Below are 18,802 nucleotides of genomic sequence, written 5' to 3'. Positions count from 1 at the left end.
TCGAGACCGAGTCCCGAGACTCCCGACCCAAAAGAGAGCATAAACGTTTGGCCAAAACTAGTGAAAACAGCAGATCTAAAGCGTTTTGCGAGCTTGTAGATCGGCTATTACATTTCCAATACTTCTTATTTTGTATTTATTATTTTTTAAATGTATAACATTGTTTAAACAAAATGTACAAATTAAAACCTAAAATAACTATATATTTTTAAATGTAGGAAAAGAAAATGGATTTTTTACTCGAGTTGTGACCCATAAGAATTGGTCCGTGACCCACAAATGGGTCCCGACCCACTGTTTGGGAAATAGAGTCATGTATTATGACCTGATAAAAGGCACAGCCTATGTGAGGTGACGTAAAAAAAATTAAATACTTGTAGGCCTACTTCCCAAGGACCATATCCCAAGTTTACAAAACAACCAGACAGACTGGACAGGCAGCATAGTGACTAAACAAACAACTTGTACTGCAGTGCTTTCAGAGAATTGACATGCACATGCTATGGAATAACTTCAGATTAAAACAAGCTCAAAGGCATGTGAATATATAGGAAAAAAAGGAAAAGAAAAACTTTAATGGCAATGTTAATGCTCTTGCAAATATAATTCACAAACATAACAGACAGGGTACAACACAATTATTTAAATGGCTACGAAACATCCTTTAAGTATAAGAAAAGTATTCTAAAAATAAAATAAAAATACAACGATCACTTCAACAACTTTTACACATTTGTCAGGGGGTAATATACATATATACACACACATATACATACATGTGTATATATACATATAAATATTTCAGTAAACTCATGTTTTAATCTCAAGGTTCCCTAAAACGAATCAAAACATGTTAAATCATACAAATTATGGGGTTCCCCAAAAGAATTTCCATTCTAGCGATGCATGATCTTATCTTCCTGTTATGACTTTCACATGAATGGCAACACAGAGCTGACTTCCATACAAAAGAACGGTTACCCATCAGGGTGGTTCTACTTGACGTGAATATGGTATACATTCTTATGACAGGATTAGGAGTGAAGCCAGATGCTCACAGGTGCATTGTAAACAAGTATACCTAGTCAGAGATGGTCTGACCTCAATTCATGTTACATTCATGACAGATCACACAGAAAACCTGTACAAGCACACCACCATATTTCTTTTAGCAGTCATTTTGACAGTCCGCTGCTGAAAAGGTCCACATCACAGCTCCTTTCCTTTCTGTTGATCGGATAGCTTCGGCATAGCTTAAGTGAGTCACCATACCAATAGAATGATCAATATTAAAAGGAACATTAATGTGTAGCTAAAGGAGACATACTCTTGAGATTACATACAAAGTGAAGGTCAGGGAAACGCACTCCCAACACATCTGGTTCTGATCAAACATCTGTTGTTGGAAGACCACATGGGTGTGACTGTGTGTGTGTGTGTGTGTGTGTGTGTGTGTGTTAATAATGAAACGTTTTGCAATTTTATCAGGAATACTTTGTTTTCGTGAACGACATATGACTTTAGCAATAGCCATATCTTTACACTAAGAAGAGTGTTGGTTACATAAGATTGATGATGAAGAACCTGGTATTCTGGATGGGAAAGTTGCCATTGTGCTTGTACAATGTCTGACAAATTCAAAATGGAGAGCTATTGAAGTCCCTGAGAGAACATTACATCATTACATCTGTGACTTGATCCAAACATCTAACCATAAAACAAACAAGACTCAAATCAAAATCAAATACCCATGTAGAAAGGTATTTTCTCTAAACATGTCAGTGAAGCCACCTTATACAGATGTCATTTAAAAGTATTGAATATGTAATACCATCTACTGCTTCTTTAAACATTTTGGGATGCAAGGAAGTATTTTGGACGAGGGTCCTGGCTTGTATCTGAAGCAGAACATCAGTTTACACTAGGAAGTGGTAATCTAGAACCCTAGTATAGTCTGCTGATTCGATGAACAGAGAATTTGAGGGAAAGCTGGTGTCAGCCGTTTAATGTGATTGCAAGCCACATTTGGGGACTGACATTCTGGGCTTGAATTAGGCTCATGAGCGGTCACACTCACAACACATCCTTCTCCTTGTCGTCTGCCACTGCAATATCATCTAAAAACTGTTAATCCTTCAAAACATTTATAAGAGGGGCTGGCAGAATTTTATTTAACTTCTATACTTGCACACTACGATTCCATGACACATTTATATTACTTGTACCATAATGCTATTCATGTAAATCATTTAAAAAGGCCTTTCCTGTTATCAATTGACACAGATGAGACAAATGACAAAGTTAAAAGATTACAGGCTGAACAGTGCCCCCTTGTGACACTCAACCAAAATGGTAAGTGTGTTTTCCTGCACAAACAGTTGGAAGTCCGCTTCACTAAAATGCTGTTGGGGGAAAGATATGTTATAGGTGAACAAACAGAAAAAAGAAAAAAAAAAAAAGAAATCATAAAATCACAATTCACAATCACAATGGAAAGAATATTGCAGTCAATCAACTGAGGGCAAATTCAACCTTACCCAACCTGAACTCAAAATCTAGTGAAGAGGTGAATAGTTCTTCTGTTTTCTCTGGAACAATTCATTTTAAGCTAAATGTCTAAATTGTGAGTAACCCATTTTAGCGTAACTTGTCACCATGGCAACTTCCAGTTGCATTCTGGACTTGCCTTCTCTCTGGCAACCTCCAGCAACCCTCAAATTATCATCATTATGGTCAACAGTTGTCAGTCGTTTAAGTGTAAAACATAGGCGTTCATTCTTTAACAGGTCTAATAATTACATAATTTACATGAATAATACTGGCATTAAGAAATAGTGTTCCCTTTCACTCAAGATGAGCTCACAATAGAAATGTGATGAAAAATACTAAAGGACAGTTTGCGATATGGCAGTGTACTTCGAGCTATATTTCAAGTCCTTAATGTCTTGCTGAGAGCTTGTTGAGGTTTATTACAAGAGTTTATTACAAGAGTGAAATATAGCAGAATTAGTAGCAAATTCTAACTTTGGTGATATGATGAATGGCGGTTATAACAGGATGAGATAACCCATGGTTATTTGGGGGCAAAAGGTGCTGGCATTTGAGCAGGACATCCTGAGCAAGCTCTGTGTGCCGCTAAGCAGATTCAGTCACATAATTCTGCCTTCACGCTGATGTTTCTGTCTGTGTGTGCGTTATTCTCTGTATAGTTTGGATACTACTAATTACCCACTAGCTTCCAGAAAATACATTGTTCTTACAGTCATGGCAGGAACTGTGGGTAATGTTCAGTCATGGCACATTATTACTGTCCATTAAACAAAACAAAAACAAAAAAGCATAGAACAGCAGCATTCTATACAGTTTAGGTATATAAAGGGGTGTTGTGCACACTTTGGCTTCGGAAAGGCCAGCCTGAGGGACCTTAATCGCAGGCAAACCTTATGATCTGTTTTGGACTGGTGAAATAAAAGGGACTCGTCGCTACAACTGGTGCACCTATCACAGCAGATGCATATAACAAAAAAACAAAAAAAATACTGGTAAGGACTAATGCATTATTCCTTTACATATGAAATTATAATATATTAACAAAGTGTTATAATACAGAGAATATAATTCAGTTATGGACAGTTAGAAACCCAGTGTATGGGAGGCCAAGGAGAGTTCGCATAGGGGGAGAAGTATAGTTCATCTTTTTTCATCTTCTCTCCCCCCAGGGTAAGAAGACAGTCTCAAGTCGTCGCTGGGCCTTGATTGGCTGGTATGTGTTAGAGGGGAGAGGAGCCAGACAAGCTTCCAGGCCACATGCCATGGGTAATAAGCAGTCGCCATGGTAACCTTGATGAGGTGCAACCGGGTAGTATCTAAAAGGCAAGAAGGGATGTATTGATTACACTTAAAACAAATGGGGTTCTCAAACCTTTTGATCTCACAAGTCACAACCCCATATTATTAGCCAAATCTTTGGCGACGCCATCAGCCGCCATCCAATCAATTAGAATGCAAATTTAATCCCAGTCCTATGTTTTGAAAAACATAGTTAAGCCCATACATTGACAGCAAAAATAAAGTCAGGCTTTCAGGCAAAGTGTTACAATGTACAGGCTTGGCATGATTGGAATAATTAAATAAAATATGAATAAATGCTAGTCATTCACTCACAAGGCGTGTGACATATCTAAACATTTGACACAGCTGATGTCATAACCTCCAAGGTTTATCAGATAATGAAAACCAGCTGTTCATCCAAGACATATGAAATTATAAATGAACAAGCTTTTCTATTAACAAATAGTAACACTAATCTGTGACCTATGAATACATACGACCAAGGTTATAGTTTTGTTTATTATAGTTTGAGTTTGTTTTGACTTTTTTTCTCCTTCGAATTCAGTTTGTTTAAAAAAAAGAAATGTTGGAGCACTTTTCAAGTTTCTATAATTCTTTTATTTTTGTGAAAACGCTTAATATTTTTCAGGATTAAAAAAGGTCAGAGTAAGTATTGTGCAATAAAAACTCTACAAAAGATACAATTTAAAAAATATATATTCAGTTACTGTTGGACAATCAAGAAGGAAAACGAAGGGCATTTTTATATTTGTCAATTTCAGTTCATTTTAGTTAGTTATGTAAACACACAATACATTTTCAGTTAGTTATCGTTTTTTTGTATTCATTATTTTATTAAGATCACTAAGATCTTTTTCCCCCCCAATTTTAGTTTTCGTCATTTAGTTAGTATTCCCTTGCAAGCGACCAACACAGACTGATGGCAGTAGTCAGTGTCACACCAAAATTGGTGACCTATCAATTCACCCTTTGTCAGCCTTCTGATTGGTCCCTGACTGGCCAACCAGAAAAATCATTCACTTTTGCTACCAGGGCCGGAGTTATGCAGTGGGACAAAGTCCTTTCATTCTTTCACCGCGGTGCGGTGATGCGCGGCAGGGCCACGGCGCAGTACGGCGCTGCGCGGTCATAGCGATTTCGATAATTATAATGAATAAGCTTCAACAAACTAGTTCACATGAACGATATCGATGTAACTAAGATATTCGATTGGGTACATATATTTTAAATGGGCAGAATAGAGGGTATGCACATCCACTGAGTGGCAAAACATTGAGCAGCATGGAGCATTGGAGTTTGGAAGTGCTAGTTGCAAATCACTCAACGGCCCTGCATACCACCTGTTTCTAATTGCACATAATGCAGGAGGCAGCAGGATGTTGTGTTGTAGAAAACGAGCGCTTCCAAACTCTGACACTAGGGAAAAATAAAAACCTGCACAGAATGTCTTGACAGAAAGTAGCTCATAACATGCCTATGGTGGATTTTTATGAAACAAAAACTTTGCAGATAGAAAGAGGATAATTCAAGCTTTCAGTACAGCCACAATGTTGGTGAGTTAACTTTGTTTTATTACAATCAGATAGGACTTTTCTGTTTGGATGTATGGGCTGTCAATGGCAGAAATGAGTTTTTTGCCACTCAGTAGGCGTTCCCACATAACTTTCAGCAACAGTGATGTCACACGCATACACTCTATTACAATTAAAATACATTTTATGTTGAGAGCGAGGCTATAGTTCCTCAATTTCCTGGTCAGTGCGAGTCACCCAAGATGCACTGCTCTCTCACTCTCTCTCTCTGCCCTCTGCCTGTTTCAGACGATTAAACTAATTAAAACATGTATTTTCGGGGGAAACCCCGTTTTGCAATGTAACTACTGTACCTTTTTGTTCCTTTTTTATTAATATCACATAGATGTTTTTCTTTTGGTACTTTAAATAGCAATAATGAGGCTATGAAAAATCTTTTTTTTTTTCTTTTCTTTTTTTATAATGGAAGTGAATGGAAAATTCACTTGTCCCACCTAGTAACAGAGCGACATGGGATGGGACTTGACAAAGGGTGAATTAAAGGCAAACCATAAGCATAAATTCACAAGAGATCATCTGCTGGAGTTGAGGCTTTCTCACAGTGTTCCCACCTGTCTTTTCAATGTCATGAATCATGCAAAATAAGCAGATGTATTCATCCATTTATCTATCCTTTGTAACGATTCATGTGAATGTTGACCTCAAGCATTACCACTATACCTCAATAATCTGCTGAATATACTACAGAAAGTCATTGTCCTTTTTCTTTAGTTAAGGCAGAACTGTTGCAGTCTCAGAAAGCCTTTCCTGAAGTAACCTTGACAGCTAGTGGTATGTCTGTATTCATGAGTCACTATGAGTATTGAGAGAATCTTGAGTCACAAGGTGTACTTGTCTCACCACGATATGGGCTCCTTGCGTGGTTCATTCTCTTCCTGAGTGGCTGCTCTTCTATGCTGACCATCCTCCTCTGCATGGAGATGCAGGAAAAAAAACACACAGAAGACACCCATCTTATAAAGCCATTTTCAATTTATAACAGGAAATAAAACAGGCAACTAATAATACAAAAGGATATTGATGACGGAGCATTGTAGGGGTTTGCCAGATGGTCATCTGCAATGAACACGATTTAGCACCAGAATTGTATGGCGCTCTCAATCATCATGCAAGGACAGACATATTTGATCATTTCCTGCAGGTGATGAGAGTTACGGGAGATCTACACAGGCAACGTTTTAATGACGCGGGGATGCCAGGGACGCTCCATTTAATTCAATGCTGCAACCTCCAGCAGGTACAAAAAAGATGCACAAAAGATTAACATAATACACAAGGTCATTTCTGCTGCTCTGTTCTTTTTACATTTCAATTGTATTTTTTGGGGGGGTATTACTGATATGTAAATACATTTTCACAATAAAAATGTTATTTTTACTTTGTTAAACAATGTGATGACTTTATTTTGACCAACTGTGGCTTTCATTTTCAGGATTTAAGAGTGGTGACTCTGGTGAGATGAATTTGAAAAGAGCAACAAATATGCACTTCCTCAGCATCTGGCTATACCAGACCAAACCAATTCATTCACTCGACTTCTATGTACTTCCAACAGCCTCCACCTTTGGCATTACTGGCACCCCTTGTTATGCCCAGCAAACTGTGTAGATCTGACATGACAGTGCCTGTGTAGATCCCCAGTTAGTCTTAAAAGCCCTATTTGGATGGTAAATGTTTTATAGGGGAGGGTTAATGTAAATATTACCAGAGCATCTCTGATTTTAATCCTGTTCGAATCGGCCGTGTCAGTCATTTTTACCGACTGTGCACTCCCACACCAGTAAAGATCCCGGCGTTTCCTATCTACTGTACAATGCCCTGTAAAAATAACCCCAGGTTATTGCAGTCTAGTGCAAATTGGAAACAAGCAAGTATTGTCTCTTCTTCATTAAATATTGAGCCACTCAAGTAATTACTTATGTAATCTTTGGTCAAATCCAAACCATAACTACTGGCATACCTCAACATCAAGTGAATATACAAGAAGATAGAATATCTAAAGACGGCACTCCAAAGTACTTATCAGAGGGGTCAGGCAGCGTTAGCTTTAGGTATGTTGGCTGTAGCCTACGTACATGAAGCTTATGGTGGTGGAGTCATAAGTCGTCATCTTTCTAAAGTTACTTAAGGAGTTCATCGTCATTTTTCGTGTGACAATGTGTAAATCTTGTAGATACTCTCATCACACATCTGTACAGACTCTTATCCCAAGCAAATTGGACATTGACATCATGGATATGTAGTGCTTAGGTCTTACCACAGGGGTTACCCTCCACATCATCAAGCAGGTTGGCTGTGGAGTTAGCCGTGCCCAATCTGAACAAGACGTTAGCTAAGAACAGCAGAGCTGGCAAAGCAAAATATGAACTATTCTTGGTAATACATAATACAAGAGATTCCCTCTTTTTAATGTACGTAAAATACACAGTTAACCATTCTTTGTTTATATGGACACAGACTGCTGTACAGAAGTTGAAGGATACGAATGGTGCTTCAAAAGTGTTCTCCTTTTTGACTTTCTCCTCTTGGTCTTCTCTGAGAATGTTCTGGCAATTTCAAAGAGCTTCTTTCTTGTCGCTGAAATATGTGCAAAACAAACATGGTGATCAGCTGTCAATTGACAGATGTTCTGCTCGCACAGGCCAATATGGACAGATCATGGTCGCTAATGATGACAAATGAGGTTATTTGTAAATTAGACAGTTGAATCCAGGAAGCTTACATTTGCCCATGTGTTTAAGTTTGTCTCGGAACATGGCGTCATCTGAGACCACATCCACTGACCCTGAAGCATAGTGTTCTCCTGAAGAGAAAGACAATGTTTAATGTAAAACATAAACTAAAAATAGAATCACAAAATGCAAGATATGCAAACATACCTGTACAAATGTGTGCCAACGGACTGTGCCAACGTACTGCACATCAAAACACATGCACAAGTACTTAAAACATCACAACACACAGAGCCTTCTTGACACACAGCCAACAAAAATCACAAGTGAATACAGGGATACAGACACAGTGACCCATAATTTCTCAGAATTCAGATGTGCACACACGTTACAGAGAAGCTCGATGAGTGATATGTACCTGTGGAATTCTCCATGGTAGATGAATGATTGGACTTTGATTTCTTTGACTCATACTTCAAGCGATCTAAAAACAGAGAGCAGATGTTATGACCACTGATGTGGAGAAACAAAGGCATGAGGGACGATGGGGCTCAGAGAGGATGGAGCAGCATTTTTAATATGCATGCCTCCATCCGGCTTTGAGCAGCCTATAGTATGGTCACAGGGTTTGTGTACAATGAAGCAGAGTAAACAGATTGAGGGTGAGCACATTGTTGGACTTCTGATCACTAAGGTAATCACTATGAAAGCTTTTTGCGCTAATCCTGTCTCCTAAAACAGGAGTTCAGGATTACCTAACAGATCGTTTATGCTTTGTCACACAACCAACAATTTTTTCAGTTGATAACATGCAATTTTGTTGTAACAAATCAGTTGAAATGCATAATTATTTTGTCGAGGAACATCATTGCCGTGTGACAAAGTATAAATTAGCCCTGTAACAACAGCGTTGGATTTAAACCTCTTGCTTCTTTTATAGTGGGTAAAGATATTTTAAAATATATTTTTGTGAACGGAAATGACGAACAGATGCAGCTTCTGAGTTTGGATTTCGGGAGTAGTTCCAGATTCTATATAGCAATCAGAGATGTTGAATAGTTGTCTGGCTAAGATAGACTAGGCTGTGCATTATGCTATGTATTCTCTTCCCCCATTCAAACTGCAGTAACTTTCACGATGATGAAACTTCCACGATAATGAACACTTGAGTGATGCTAGTATGTCAACACAGAAATAGTTTGTTTTGTTTGTAGTTTTTTCCCACTTTTTCTCCCAATTTAACATCAACAATCATTATGCTAATTTCCAGCTTTTCTCCCTTACACGTAGTCCCCATAACTGCTAAACCCTACTTTTTACGTGAGGGGGTTTCTCCTCCAATACACATGCAGTCATCAGCCACTTCTGTTTCACCTAACAGTGAGAAGTTTCACCAAGAGGTAACACATTGAGAGGAACAAAGTTCCGCACCCTGCTGAATAAGGTTGCTAATGCAGCAACAGAGATCGTCTTCCCCGCCCGGCTCCTAACACGCAAGCACAGCCAACTGTGTCCAATGTATCAACCCGGCCATGGAGGATTTATTTTGAACAGATAATTTCTGCTGGGTTGGTCAGTAACACCTGCGCTACCTCGATGCACCACAACCCAGAAGAATTCTTCTTTACTGCAGTGCAATATTTGCCATTCTAGACATTATAAAATTATTGTTTCATATACTGTATGCGATAATGGAATCCGTAGGAAACGGGGTTGAATAAATTAGAAGGCGTGGCTTGTGATTGGCTGGAGCGAAGGTCTGGAGCGCTCGGCTGTGGTCACTTGGACCGTGCGGGTGAATGTTAACCTCTATGCCTAAACCGAACCCAAACCTCAGTAAAACTATGCCTAAACCTAACCCTAACCTCAGTAAAACTATGCCTAAACCTAACCCTAACCTCAGTAACCCTGATGCTGGTGAGTAGCGATAACCTGCCGACACTGGTGAAGCTAAAAATAGTGCTCCTTCCCCCACTGTCTCCTACAGATAGCATACTGTATCTACCGGTAGTTTTTCTCACCATCTCCAGGATGTAAACATGTTATTCTTCTTGTGAAGTTGAAGGAAACACTTCACCAAGTAAGCAAAAGGGTCTGATTTGTGTGCCCATGTGTGCTTTAACAGTGTGCACACACACAGTCACACACACACACACACCTCGTTCTAAGGCGATGAGGAACTCGCGGTTGCGTTGCAGCTCCCTCATGAACTCCTCGTTTTGGAGGAACAGAGCGATGCGTTCATCATCCAGGTACTGCTTCAGTTTCCTCTCCTGTTCCGTGGCACCCGCCGCTGCACCTGGCCCTCCACTGGTCCCTGCGGCCCCCGACCCAGAACTGGTCTGGGATGTCTGCTGACTCATGGAGGAAAGCGAGGTGGACGAGGAAGAGGAGGGCTGCGATAGACAGCTCTGTGTGGCTTGCTGGGGGACAGACAGAGAGAGGCTAGGCATGACATTAAGAAATCTATGCTAAGGAAAGTACTAGAGCACCTCAGACTATTTAATATTTTTTATTAAAGTTGCACTCCAGTGGTTAAAAATGAAAATATCTTGACCTAATGTATCACCTGAATTGAGAAATAGTGCCACCTAATGCTTAAGACGTCATGAATCATCTCCTAATACCCCATTTACCCTAGACTGCACTCTGCTGCACCTGTGAGAGCTGCAAGAACTACAATTCCCTTGATGAAGCCGCAAATTACGTCATCCCAATTTTCTCCGCTCCATCCAGACCAATGTTATGAAATTCATAAAAAAACGATCTATCTTGGATTCTTCTCCCAGTGTTCATGGAAATTTTCCTTTGCAGACTTTTTGAAAATTCACTTGATATTTGCAATACCATTTTAACGGAAATCCAGAAACAGACGAAAAGAGAGTGGACATTGACCGATGGATATGGTTCACTGTGTGTACCTTAATACTGTCTAACTGTTGTGGTAAGGTTCACTGTGTGTACCTTAATACTGTCTAACTGCTGTGGTAAGATTCGCAGGAAATCGTCTGGGAGGTTGCCAAGTAACGGTGGGTTCCAGTTCCGGTAGCTTCTGACCTGCCGGTGTCCTGGAGGTGGCTGGGCTTCAAACCTTCAGGGGAAACATTGCCACAGGGTACAATGAGTAATTGCTGATCAATTACTTATCACTGAAATCTGATTGATTATTCAGAACTAGGGCTGTCACAATTATTACATAATCGTATAATCGCAATTATCTGACATAATCGTGATTATCTTTCATAATCGTCATAATCGTTTCCATGTTGAAAAATGTTCATATATTTAAAAGAAAGTCAAAAATAGAGGAAATAGCAGATCTACAAGCTCACAACGCGTCGCGATGCGACGTGTTGTGAGCTTGTAGATCGGCTATTTCCTCTATCAATGTTCTTTTTTTAAGTGTAAAGTTGTCAAATATGTCAGTCATTTCTTTGTATATTTAGGTTGTGTGTCATATCTACCATGTGCAACTTCAAAGCCTAAAAGCCAAACAGAAATGTAATTGTCCACGACAAAAACACAATGCAATCGTTAATCGCAATTATTTGAGGGAAAATTAATCGTCATGTAAAATGTCCTAATCGTGACAGCCCTATTCAGAACTTTGCTGAAGTGCAACACAGGAGAGTGAGACACTCCTGTTTCACTAAATGTGAGTTATCTAAATCAGGGGTCTTCAACATTTTCAGGCCAAGGACCAACTAGATGAGAAATACATGAAGCAGGGACCCCCCACAAACCTTTCATAGATTCCATATAGTTTCATTGTTTGACAGGACAATTTGACAGGACAATTATCAGTGTATGGTATCAGTGTATCACTCAAAGATTTGGAGGACCCCCTGTAGTAACTCTGAGGACCCCCTAGGGGTCCCGGACTCCCTGTTGAAGACCCTTGATCTAAATGTTAAAAGATTCATTTCCACTTTGAGGATTTGTAGAAGTTTGTAACAATTTAAAAAACAAATCGGATGACAAAAGAGTTCATTTATTAATGTCTTAATCCTGATGAAATCCCACTTTGGTTCATTAAAAAATGTTCACTGAAAAAGTGATTAGAATTGCCTCTTTCAACAGCAACCACAGTCTGATGGTTGTCGTATGATGTCGGGGTGGCAGTGGCTCAGGACTCAGGAGGTAATAATAATAATAACTTGAATTGCCAAAAGCCTGGGTGAACTCCTCAGTGCGGACTAGAAAGAGTCCAAGTAGAGCGGCCACTTGGGAAACTGACAGTTCCCGGTTCAATACCCAGCTCCTCCTGTGTTCCGAAGTGTCCTTCAGAAAGACACTGAACTCCCAACGGCTAACAATAAGCAGGTTGGTGCCTACATGGTTTCCTCTGCTGTTGGTGTGTGAATGTGTGCGTGAATGTAATGCAAAATGTAAAAAGTGCTTTGGATAAACGTGCTATAAATGCACCATTTTGTATTCATCATACAATAACATTCTTAGAAACCACTTTCTGACAATGTCTCAATGGTTTCAGTAGTAAATTATGAACGCACATTTGACAAATAGCAAATCACTGACATTCACTCAGCTAGCTTTAATTATTACAAATCAGTTTGTTATGATCTGTTCCAGCAAACGTAAGGGAACAGGCTGCAGTTTGTATAATGTCCACCAGGAGGAGCATGTTATGACAATAAATACTGTATTTGGTGGTGAGTGGTTCACCCAATTTACAAAGGATCCAATAATTCATAATGCAGTATGGATATGGATATGGATATGTGAATCCACCAGGAATCATAGGAGCTGTTCCTCTGGGCCTGCTAGAATTTAGGTTATTTGTAGACACATCTTGAGTGCGAATCATGACATCAGTCCCTTGCCAACGAAAGCCTACATAGTACATACACCCTACATGGTATAACAAAGATGCATGGTTAGCTTGAAGATTAGTCATTTTTGTCAAAGCAATATATCAATATAGACTCACAATTACATGTAAACTAGCCAATAGTAACATTTCTTTAATACCTGTATTTGAATGCTGGCTTTATTTGACTAAAACTGCTGCATTTCAGAATCAAAAAGACTTTACAATGTCCACTAACAGCAGCAATCCAGCAATATGGCTTTCTTTAGCTTTTAAATTAGATCATAACCCATTCAAGGTTTCAGCTGCTCCCAAACAAATCCCAGAACCTCCGGAGGATTACCTTGGTGGGGGTGTAGGTGGGGCCTCTGGGTACTTCCTGTCATAGATGTGCATGTCATATGTGGGTGGAGAATAGACAGGAGGCGGCTCCTCATCCGAACTGTCTGGTTCCAACGTCCGCTCCAGAATCTAACAGAGAGCAGGAGATGAGAAGTGTTTTAGCTGCATTTCATTTGACATTTTTAAGCTTACATTAACCTTGAAATATTTTCCCTCCCATCGCCCCAAATATATGGATTAGCCCTGGGGGCTCACACTTGTGAAAGCATTTCACTGCCATTTGAGTTTAGAGACATTCAGATCTGGGTTGAGGCTAGTGTCAGTTAACACAACTGGGACACAAACACATGCTACTTTTAGGCACAGCACTGTGATTTCTTTTCCTATTCTGGTCAAATGACTGGAGATCTAGAAATGCTCCCTAGTGGAGTTATTCCTGTCGGTTCTGATACACTTCTCTGTTTGGACAATGGCTGTGATTCGCAACAATCATATGAGCCAACCAGACAGAAGCATTTAATTCTTAATAACTTTTAATTCTTAAATCGATTTACTTTCAAATGTTTAATATATTACGTAAGATTATGCCAATTTCAAATTCCAGTCCGTCACTGCTGACTCCCACTGTGTGGTCATGTTGGAGGGTGTACACAACCACGCGCCCCCTAACCCTAACCCTCGCGTTGCCACTGCCAGACTCAGTCACTGCGCGTCCACTGGCAGGGGGGTGGATGAGCCTCTGGCAACGCGAGGCTACTACTTTAGAGTAGACACGTTTTTTGGTCTTTTTATCTTTCTGCATGAGTGCAGCTGTTTTAGCACCCCACCTGCATTGAGTGACACCACGTACACTACAGTATGACATTATTTGACAATCAAATATGAATGGATTAGAAGAACCATCCAACACTAGAGCTCACAGCTATAGATATATTGCCACTGCCTTACAATAATAATAAAATATATATAATGATAATAAACAATTATTAAAATAAATATAAAAAATAATTAGCAAATATCTGACGTCTATGGACAGTGTCGAATAGTGTTTTTGATTATAGAGTAGTGGAATATTCGATTATTCTCTGAAACCCCTAGTGTGGTACTGATGCTGAAGCAACACTAAGAGCTGCATTATAGTTTCACGGTCGAGTTGGTATGGAATTCAATGTGTGCTTGAGTCAGCAGCATCTCTAGTGGGTCATGAAGCCCTGGGCAAATGCACAACTTCCGCATGGAGAAAGATGACTTGCTCGTTGCCCTACCCTACCTTCCCTCAATGGTAGCATCCGGCAAAGGAGGTCAGACACCAGATAAATCAGTATGTCCCTATTCAAACACCACCTGGAACACCAAAGAGGTGGCTCAGAAAAATCCACATTAATTTGAACTCGTATTGTGAAATGGAACAAAATAAAAAACAATTGATAACAAAAAAACTCGTATTGTGAAATGAACTGTGTGGGATGGAAGACGATGAACAACGGTTAGAGGTCAATACATTCTTTACCTCAAAACCAAGATTCATAACCAATATTAACCTTGGTGTGACCTTCAAATTTCATCTGTGTTTGATCTACATACAGTAAATCCAAATACAACTTTGGCCTTTGGTAGTGTATAAACAATGTCTGTTGCCGATTGGCCTAGCGGCTTGTAAGACTAGCTCTGGATACACAGACTGACCTCTTATAGATGACTTGCCTCCTGCAGAGATACAGCATAAAAGAATAATCGCCAGTGCATAACGTGGCGTCTAAAACTGTAACATTATTCGTATACAGTCTTTCGCTTTCAAAGAAAAACTCACAAGCTCATCAGTTGCTGCCATTTGGCTCTTGATTTCTTCTGACCTTTGACCCATTAGACTGACCTCTGGCGGGATGCTGTCATCAGAGTCGGAGCTGTCATCTGATCCCTGTCCATCGATGCTCATCTGGAGGAGCTGGTCGATGGTGGCGTCCACTGCCCCGTTGTTGGAGCGCAGCACACACTCGATGACCTCGTAGTCCATGGTAGGGAACATGATCTTAAAATCCTCCATGGCCTGATTGAACTCCAGGCGCCGGACCTGCCGGTTGGGCCTGCTGTTGTTGAGCTCCCCTGGGGTTGAGCCCCCACCGCCGCCCCCGCCTCCCCCTCCGCCGCTTCTGGAGCCTCCATTACTGCTGCTTCGCCTGAACAGACTCGTCATCTTCGGGGCCTCACTGCCGTCTCTGGCACTGCCAACCTACGAATAGGATGGCACCCTCTCACACTCCTCTGCGACCCTCCTTCTCTTCTCTCTAGGCTGTGACTAACTGGACCACACTGGCCCCCCTCTGCTACCCTTGCTTTACGATGCTTCCCCTCACTCAGTTTATCATTCTAGCACGAACATGGCGGCCCTCCAAGGGGATCTTAGAAGAGCTGGACTCTTCCGTCTTTTTCCTAGTCTTTAGCTTGTCATTCGGCCACATCCAGCATGGTTTGCAGTGGCATGCGGGGCGGTGAAAGGAATGAGGACAACAGGGGGGAGAGGGGGGAATTTAGTCTGAGTTGAAGGTCCTGTCAGCAGGTGGAGGTCAGAGCCAGGATTAAACAGAGGGCCTGCATATCTAGGACACCATCATCTGCACCTGAGAGAGACACAGAGAGAGAGAGAGTTAGCAAGAGTTAGTAAAAACCTAGTGTAAAACTATGGTATCACACAAGTTAGCATGTTTGGATCTGAAGAATACAGTAGATCAAGTGGCTGATATCATTCAGTCCTCCCAGAATTACTCACAATAAAACTTGTGAACGACATCTGTGTTTTTGTTTGTTTTTCTCATGTTTTGCTTCCATCTACACTACAGAAATGAGTTGCAACATTATGGCTCTTCTTGCTGGAATTAGTGTATTGGCATCTGGCGCTACGATTCATATCTCAAAACAGGGTGAGTGGGTGACTATTCAATATATTGTGATATTCTAAGAAAGGCGATTTAAACATTTATTTAAAATCAAATATGGAAAACGGTTATCGTATAAACTAGGGACCAGGGATCATCAGGGGTAACACAGGGGCTAAAGTGGTTGAATAACGTAAAGTTCACTTCATCATGTGTTCATTTCTAATCAAAATTGTATTTGTTTATTATAAAGAAGTTAAATGTTCTCAAATAGAAACTGTAACTTTGAAAGCATCAGTAATTGGTGGTCTAGAACTATAGATGGCATCGGTCAGGCTCTACAATAAAACAGTTTTAGGTGGGACTCAATGTCACGTCAGATAACAGGTCATGTCATCAAGCTATAAGAAGACCATGTCTCTGTATGCGGTGTGGGGACTGGTGTGATCACATTAACTGACACTTTCTCTTTGCCCTCCCCTTTTCTTTTCTGTCCAGACGCACACGTAGCTATGGCAACTGTAGTGAAAACAAAAAGCCGAAGCACTACATACTAAAGAGGTCTGGAGGATGCAAATATTGGCTGCCAAGAAGTGCAATGGCTACGCAAATATCCCACAACAACCAGATTGGTTGGGAGCATGGCCACAACTAGCAGATGAGATGCCATGTGTCTTGACTCTTGATTCTACTTCACTGTCTGGCTGGGTTTCTCATTGAAAAATGATTTTGTGTGACGGTTTACATTTGAGTTACAAGGCCACAACGTGACGCAGATGTGGGCTTGAAGATTCATTGGCTATGACACGCCCTGTCGTAAGACGGTGTCGCACGCCCAAAATACATTGCTTCAAGCCGTGACCCATTCTATAGACAATAGGCAAACTAACCTCCTTCCCAGACATCTTTCATCTCATCAAGAAAAGCATGATAACGACCTAAAAAGGCACAACAGTGGACAGGACTTCCGCTGTATGTACTTCGCCTAGAATCAGCCTTTTTTCAAATCAATCACACAAGGTTTTCATGCAAGTGGAATATAACCAGATCTGCACAGCATCAATGTCACTTCCTTGGGCAGATCTTCCTGTACTTCCGGTTCGCACTTTTAGTAGCCGTAGGCTAACAGCAAGGACATTATTTTGTATTAATGTTTTTGTTTTACTCCTATTGCCCCCAGCATAGGCTAACAGCAAGGACAGATTTTGTATTAATGTTTAATTTTTTTTACTCCTATTGCCATTCAAAAAACACCTCCGACAAGTAGGCTTGGATTGATTCTTCAGAATAATATGGCTTCAAAGGTGTAAGGAATTCCAAAAGTGAGAGTCTAGAGTCAAGTTGTAGCTAACAACAACAACAATACACACACACCCTTCCTCTAGTTCAAGTGAGTGAAAACCTTGCTGTGGGGAACAATGCAGCCAGTGGCAGTGCTGGGCCACATGGCAGTGCCAGCCCCCGTCAACAGACAGGGTGGCATAGAGCCTCCCCTCTTCCCCTCCCTCCACAGATGCCTCTCATTTACCAGAGACTGTCTCTGAAGTAAACAGCTCTCATATAGCCTAGCCTCGGTTCAAACCAGGCTTGTGTGTGTTTGTTTTTTGGGGCATGCATGTCTGTGCACACAAATGAGTGACCAGCAGAGTGGGACAAATGACACAAAATGGGTCAAAATAGCAAATAAATGACATGCTTGAGTGGAAATGCATGTCAGTGAAAGAGAGGAACAGTAAGACTGTAAAGAAGGAGGCGGTTTGGGGAAACATGCGTGTTAAGCAGATACACTTCTAGGATGGTACCCATTGTCCAAGAGCACCATTGAATTCTGGGATTAAGTTACTGGACAGTGTACTTTGCATATGCTTAATGACTCTAAATGGGTCAGTCAAGGTTCAGTCACTCAGGATACATGGGTTGGTTCTTGGTACATTTCTAGTATGGATGAGGAAACTTCTAGCCTAGGGCTTTTCCACAGTACCATAGAAGTCCAGAGAGCCCATTTCACCCATGCAATAACCCGGCCAATGCTGAGGTAGTAACCTTGAACATACTGATTGATGCATCACAAAGCGACACGTTGTCAGCGCAGTGACGCTGGGCAAGATGCATACGTTTGTGTATATAAATAATATTATAGATACAGTCACACACAATATATCCTTCCTATATTAAAATCACACCTAGTGTGAAGTGAGCGGTGCTATTTATGAGTTACTTTCATTAAGCATCGCACAAAGCTTGGCCAATGTGACCCTGGGCCTTCAGTTAAGTTGTGTAGTTCTAATGTTATATTTTTCAGCATTGATAGTGCCAATGTGACCCTGGGCGTACAACAAACTTTGAGAGCTTTGTGCCAAGATGTAGGCCGGATTTAGGCCAGGCTTCAGAGCCCGGACAAAGCCAGATGTTGTAAATTAGCTCCTTCCAGGAGCAACGCTCAAAATACTCCTAAGGGAGGACTGTACTCTGATGTCACGCTCATGTCACCATGACTCAGCCACAACCATGTAAGGAGTTCCCAATGCAGCTCCGCCCAAATATAGTGTGCGTAGAATAACCTCAATATGTTGTTATGGCATCAGGTGTAAACAAATCAAACCACTAGTACATGTATATATCTACAGTATGCTGTCAAAAATG

General features: G+C 40.7%; 1 protein-coding gene across 1 annotated transcript in view; it reads right to left on the bottom strand.

Moving 5' to 3' along the window:
- Positions 1 to 585: 585 nt before the first annotated feature.
- Positions 586 to 18,802, bottom strand: part of cuedc1b (CUE domain containing 1b) — a 40,268-nt gene continuing 22,051 nt past the window's right edge. Inside the window, exons 2-11 of the mRNA XM_080732312.1 lie at positions 15,160 to 15,904; positions 13,288 to 13,415; positions 11,081 to 11,207; positions 10,275 to 10,539; positions 8,535 to 8,600; positions 8,167 to 8,247; positions 7,928 to 8,021; positions 7,702 to 7,760; positions 6,285 to 6,354; positions 586 to 3,866 (exon numbers count right to left, since the gene is read on the bottom strand). Of these exons, the coding sequence (XP_080588438.1) occupies position 3,866; positions 6,285 to 6,354; positions 7,702 to 7,760; positions 7,928 to 8,021; positions 8,167 to 8,247; positions 8,535 to 8,600; positions 10,275 to 10,539; positions 11,081 to 11,207; positions 13,288 to 13,415; positions 15,160 to 15,480 (1,212 nt within the window). The 5' untranslated portion in view covers positions 15,481 to 15,904 and the 3' untranslated portion in view covers positions 586 to 3,865. The remainder of the gene's footprint in view (positions 3,867 to 6,284; positions 6,355 to 7,701; positions 7,761 to 7,927; positions 8,022 to 8,166; positions 8,248 to 8,534; positions 8,601 to 10,274; positions 10,540 to 11,080; positions 11,208 to 13,287; positions 13,416 to 15,159; positions 15,905 to 18,802) is intronic.

The sequence above is a fragment of the Nannobrachium achirus genome (assembly GCF_963921795.1).
Source record: "Nannobrachium achirus genome assembly, chromosome: 8".
NCBI lineage: Eukaryota > Metazoa > Chordata > Actinopteri > Myctophiformes > Myctophidae > Nannobrachium > Nannobrachium achirus.
The sequence above is the reverse complement of the archived record's forward strand: the minus strand, read 5'-3'. Positions and strand labels throughout refer to the sequence as shown.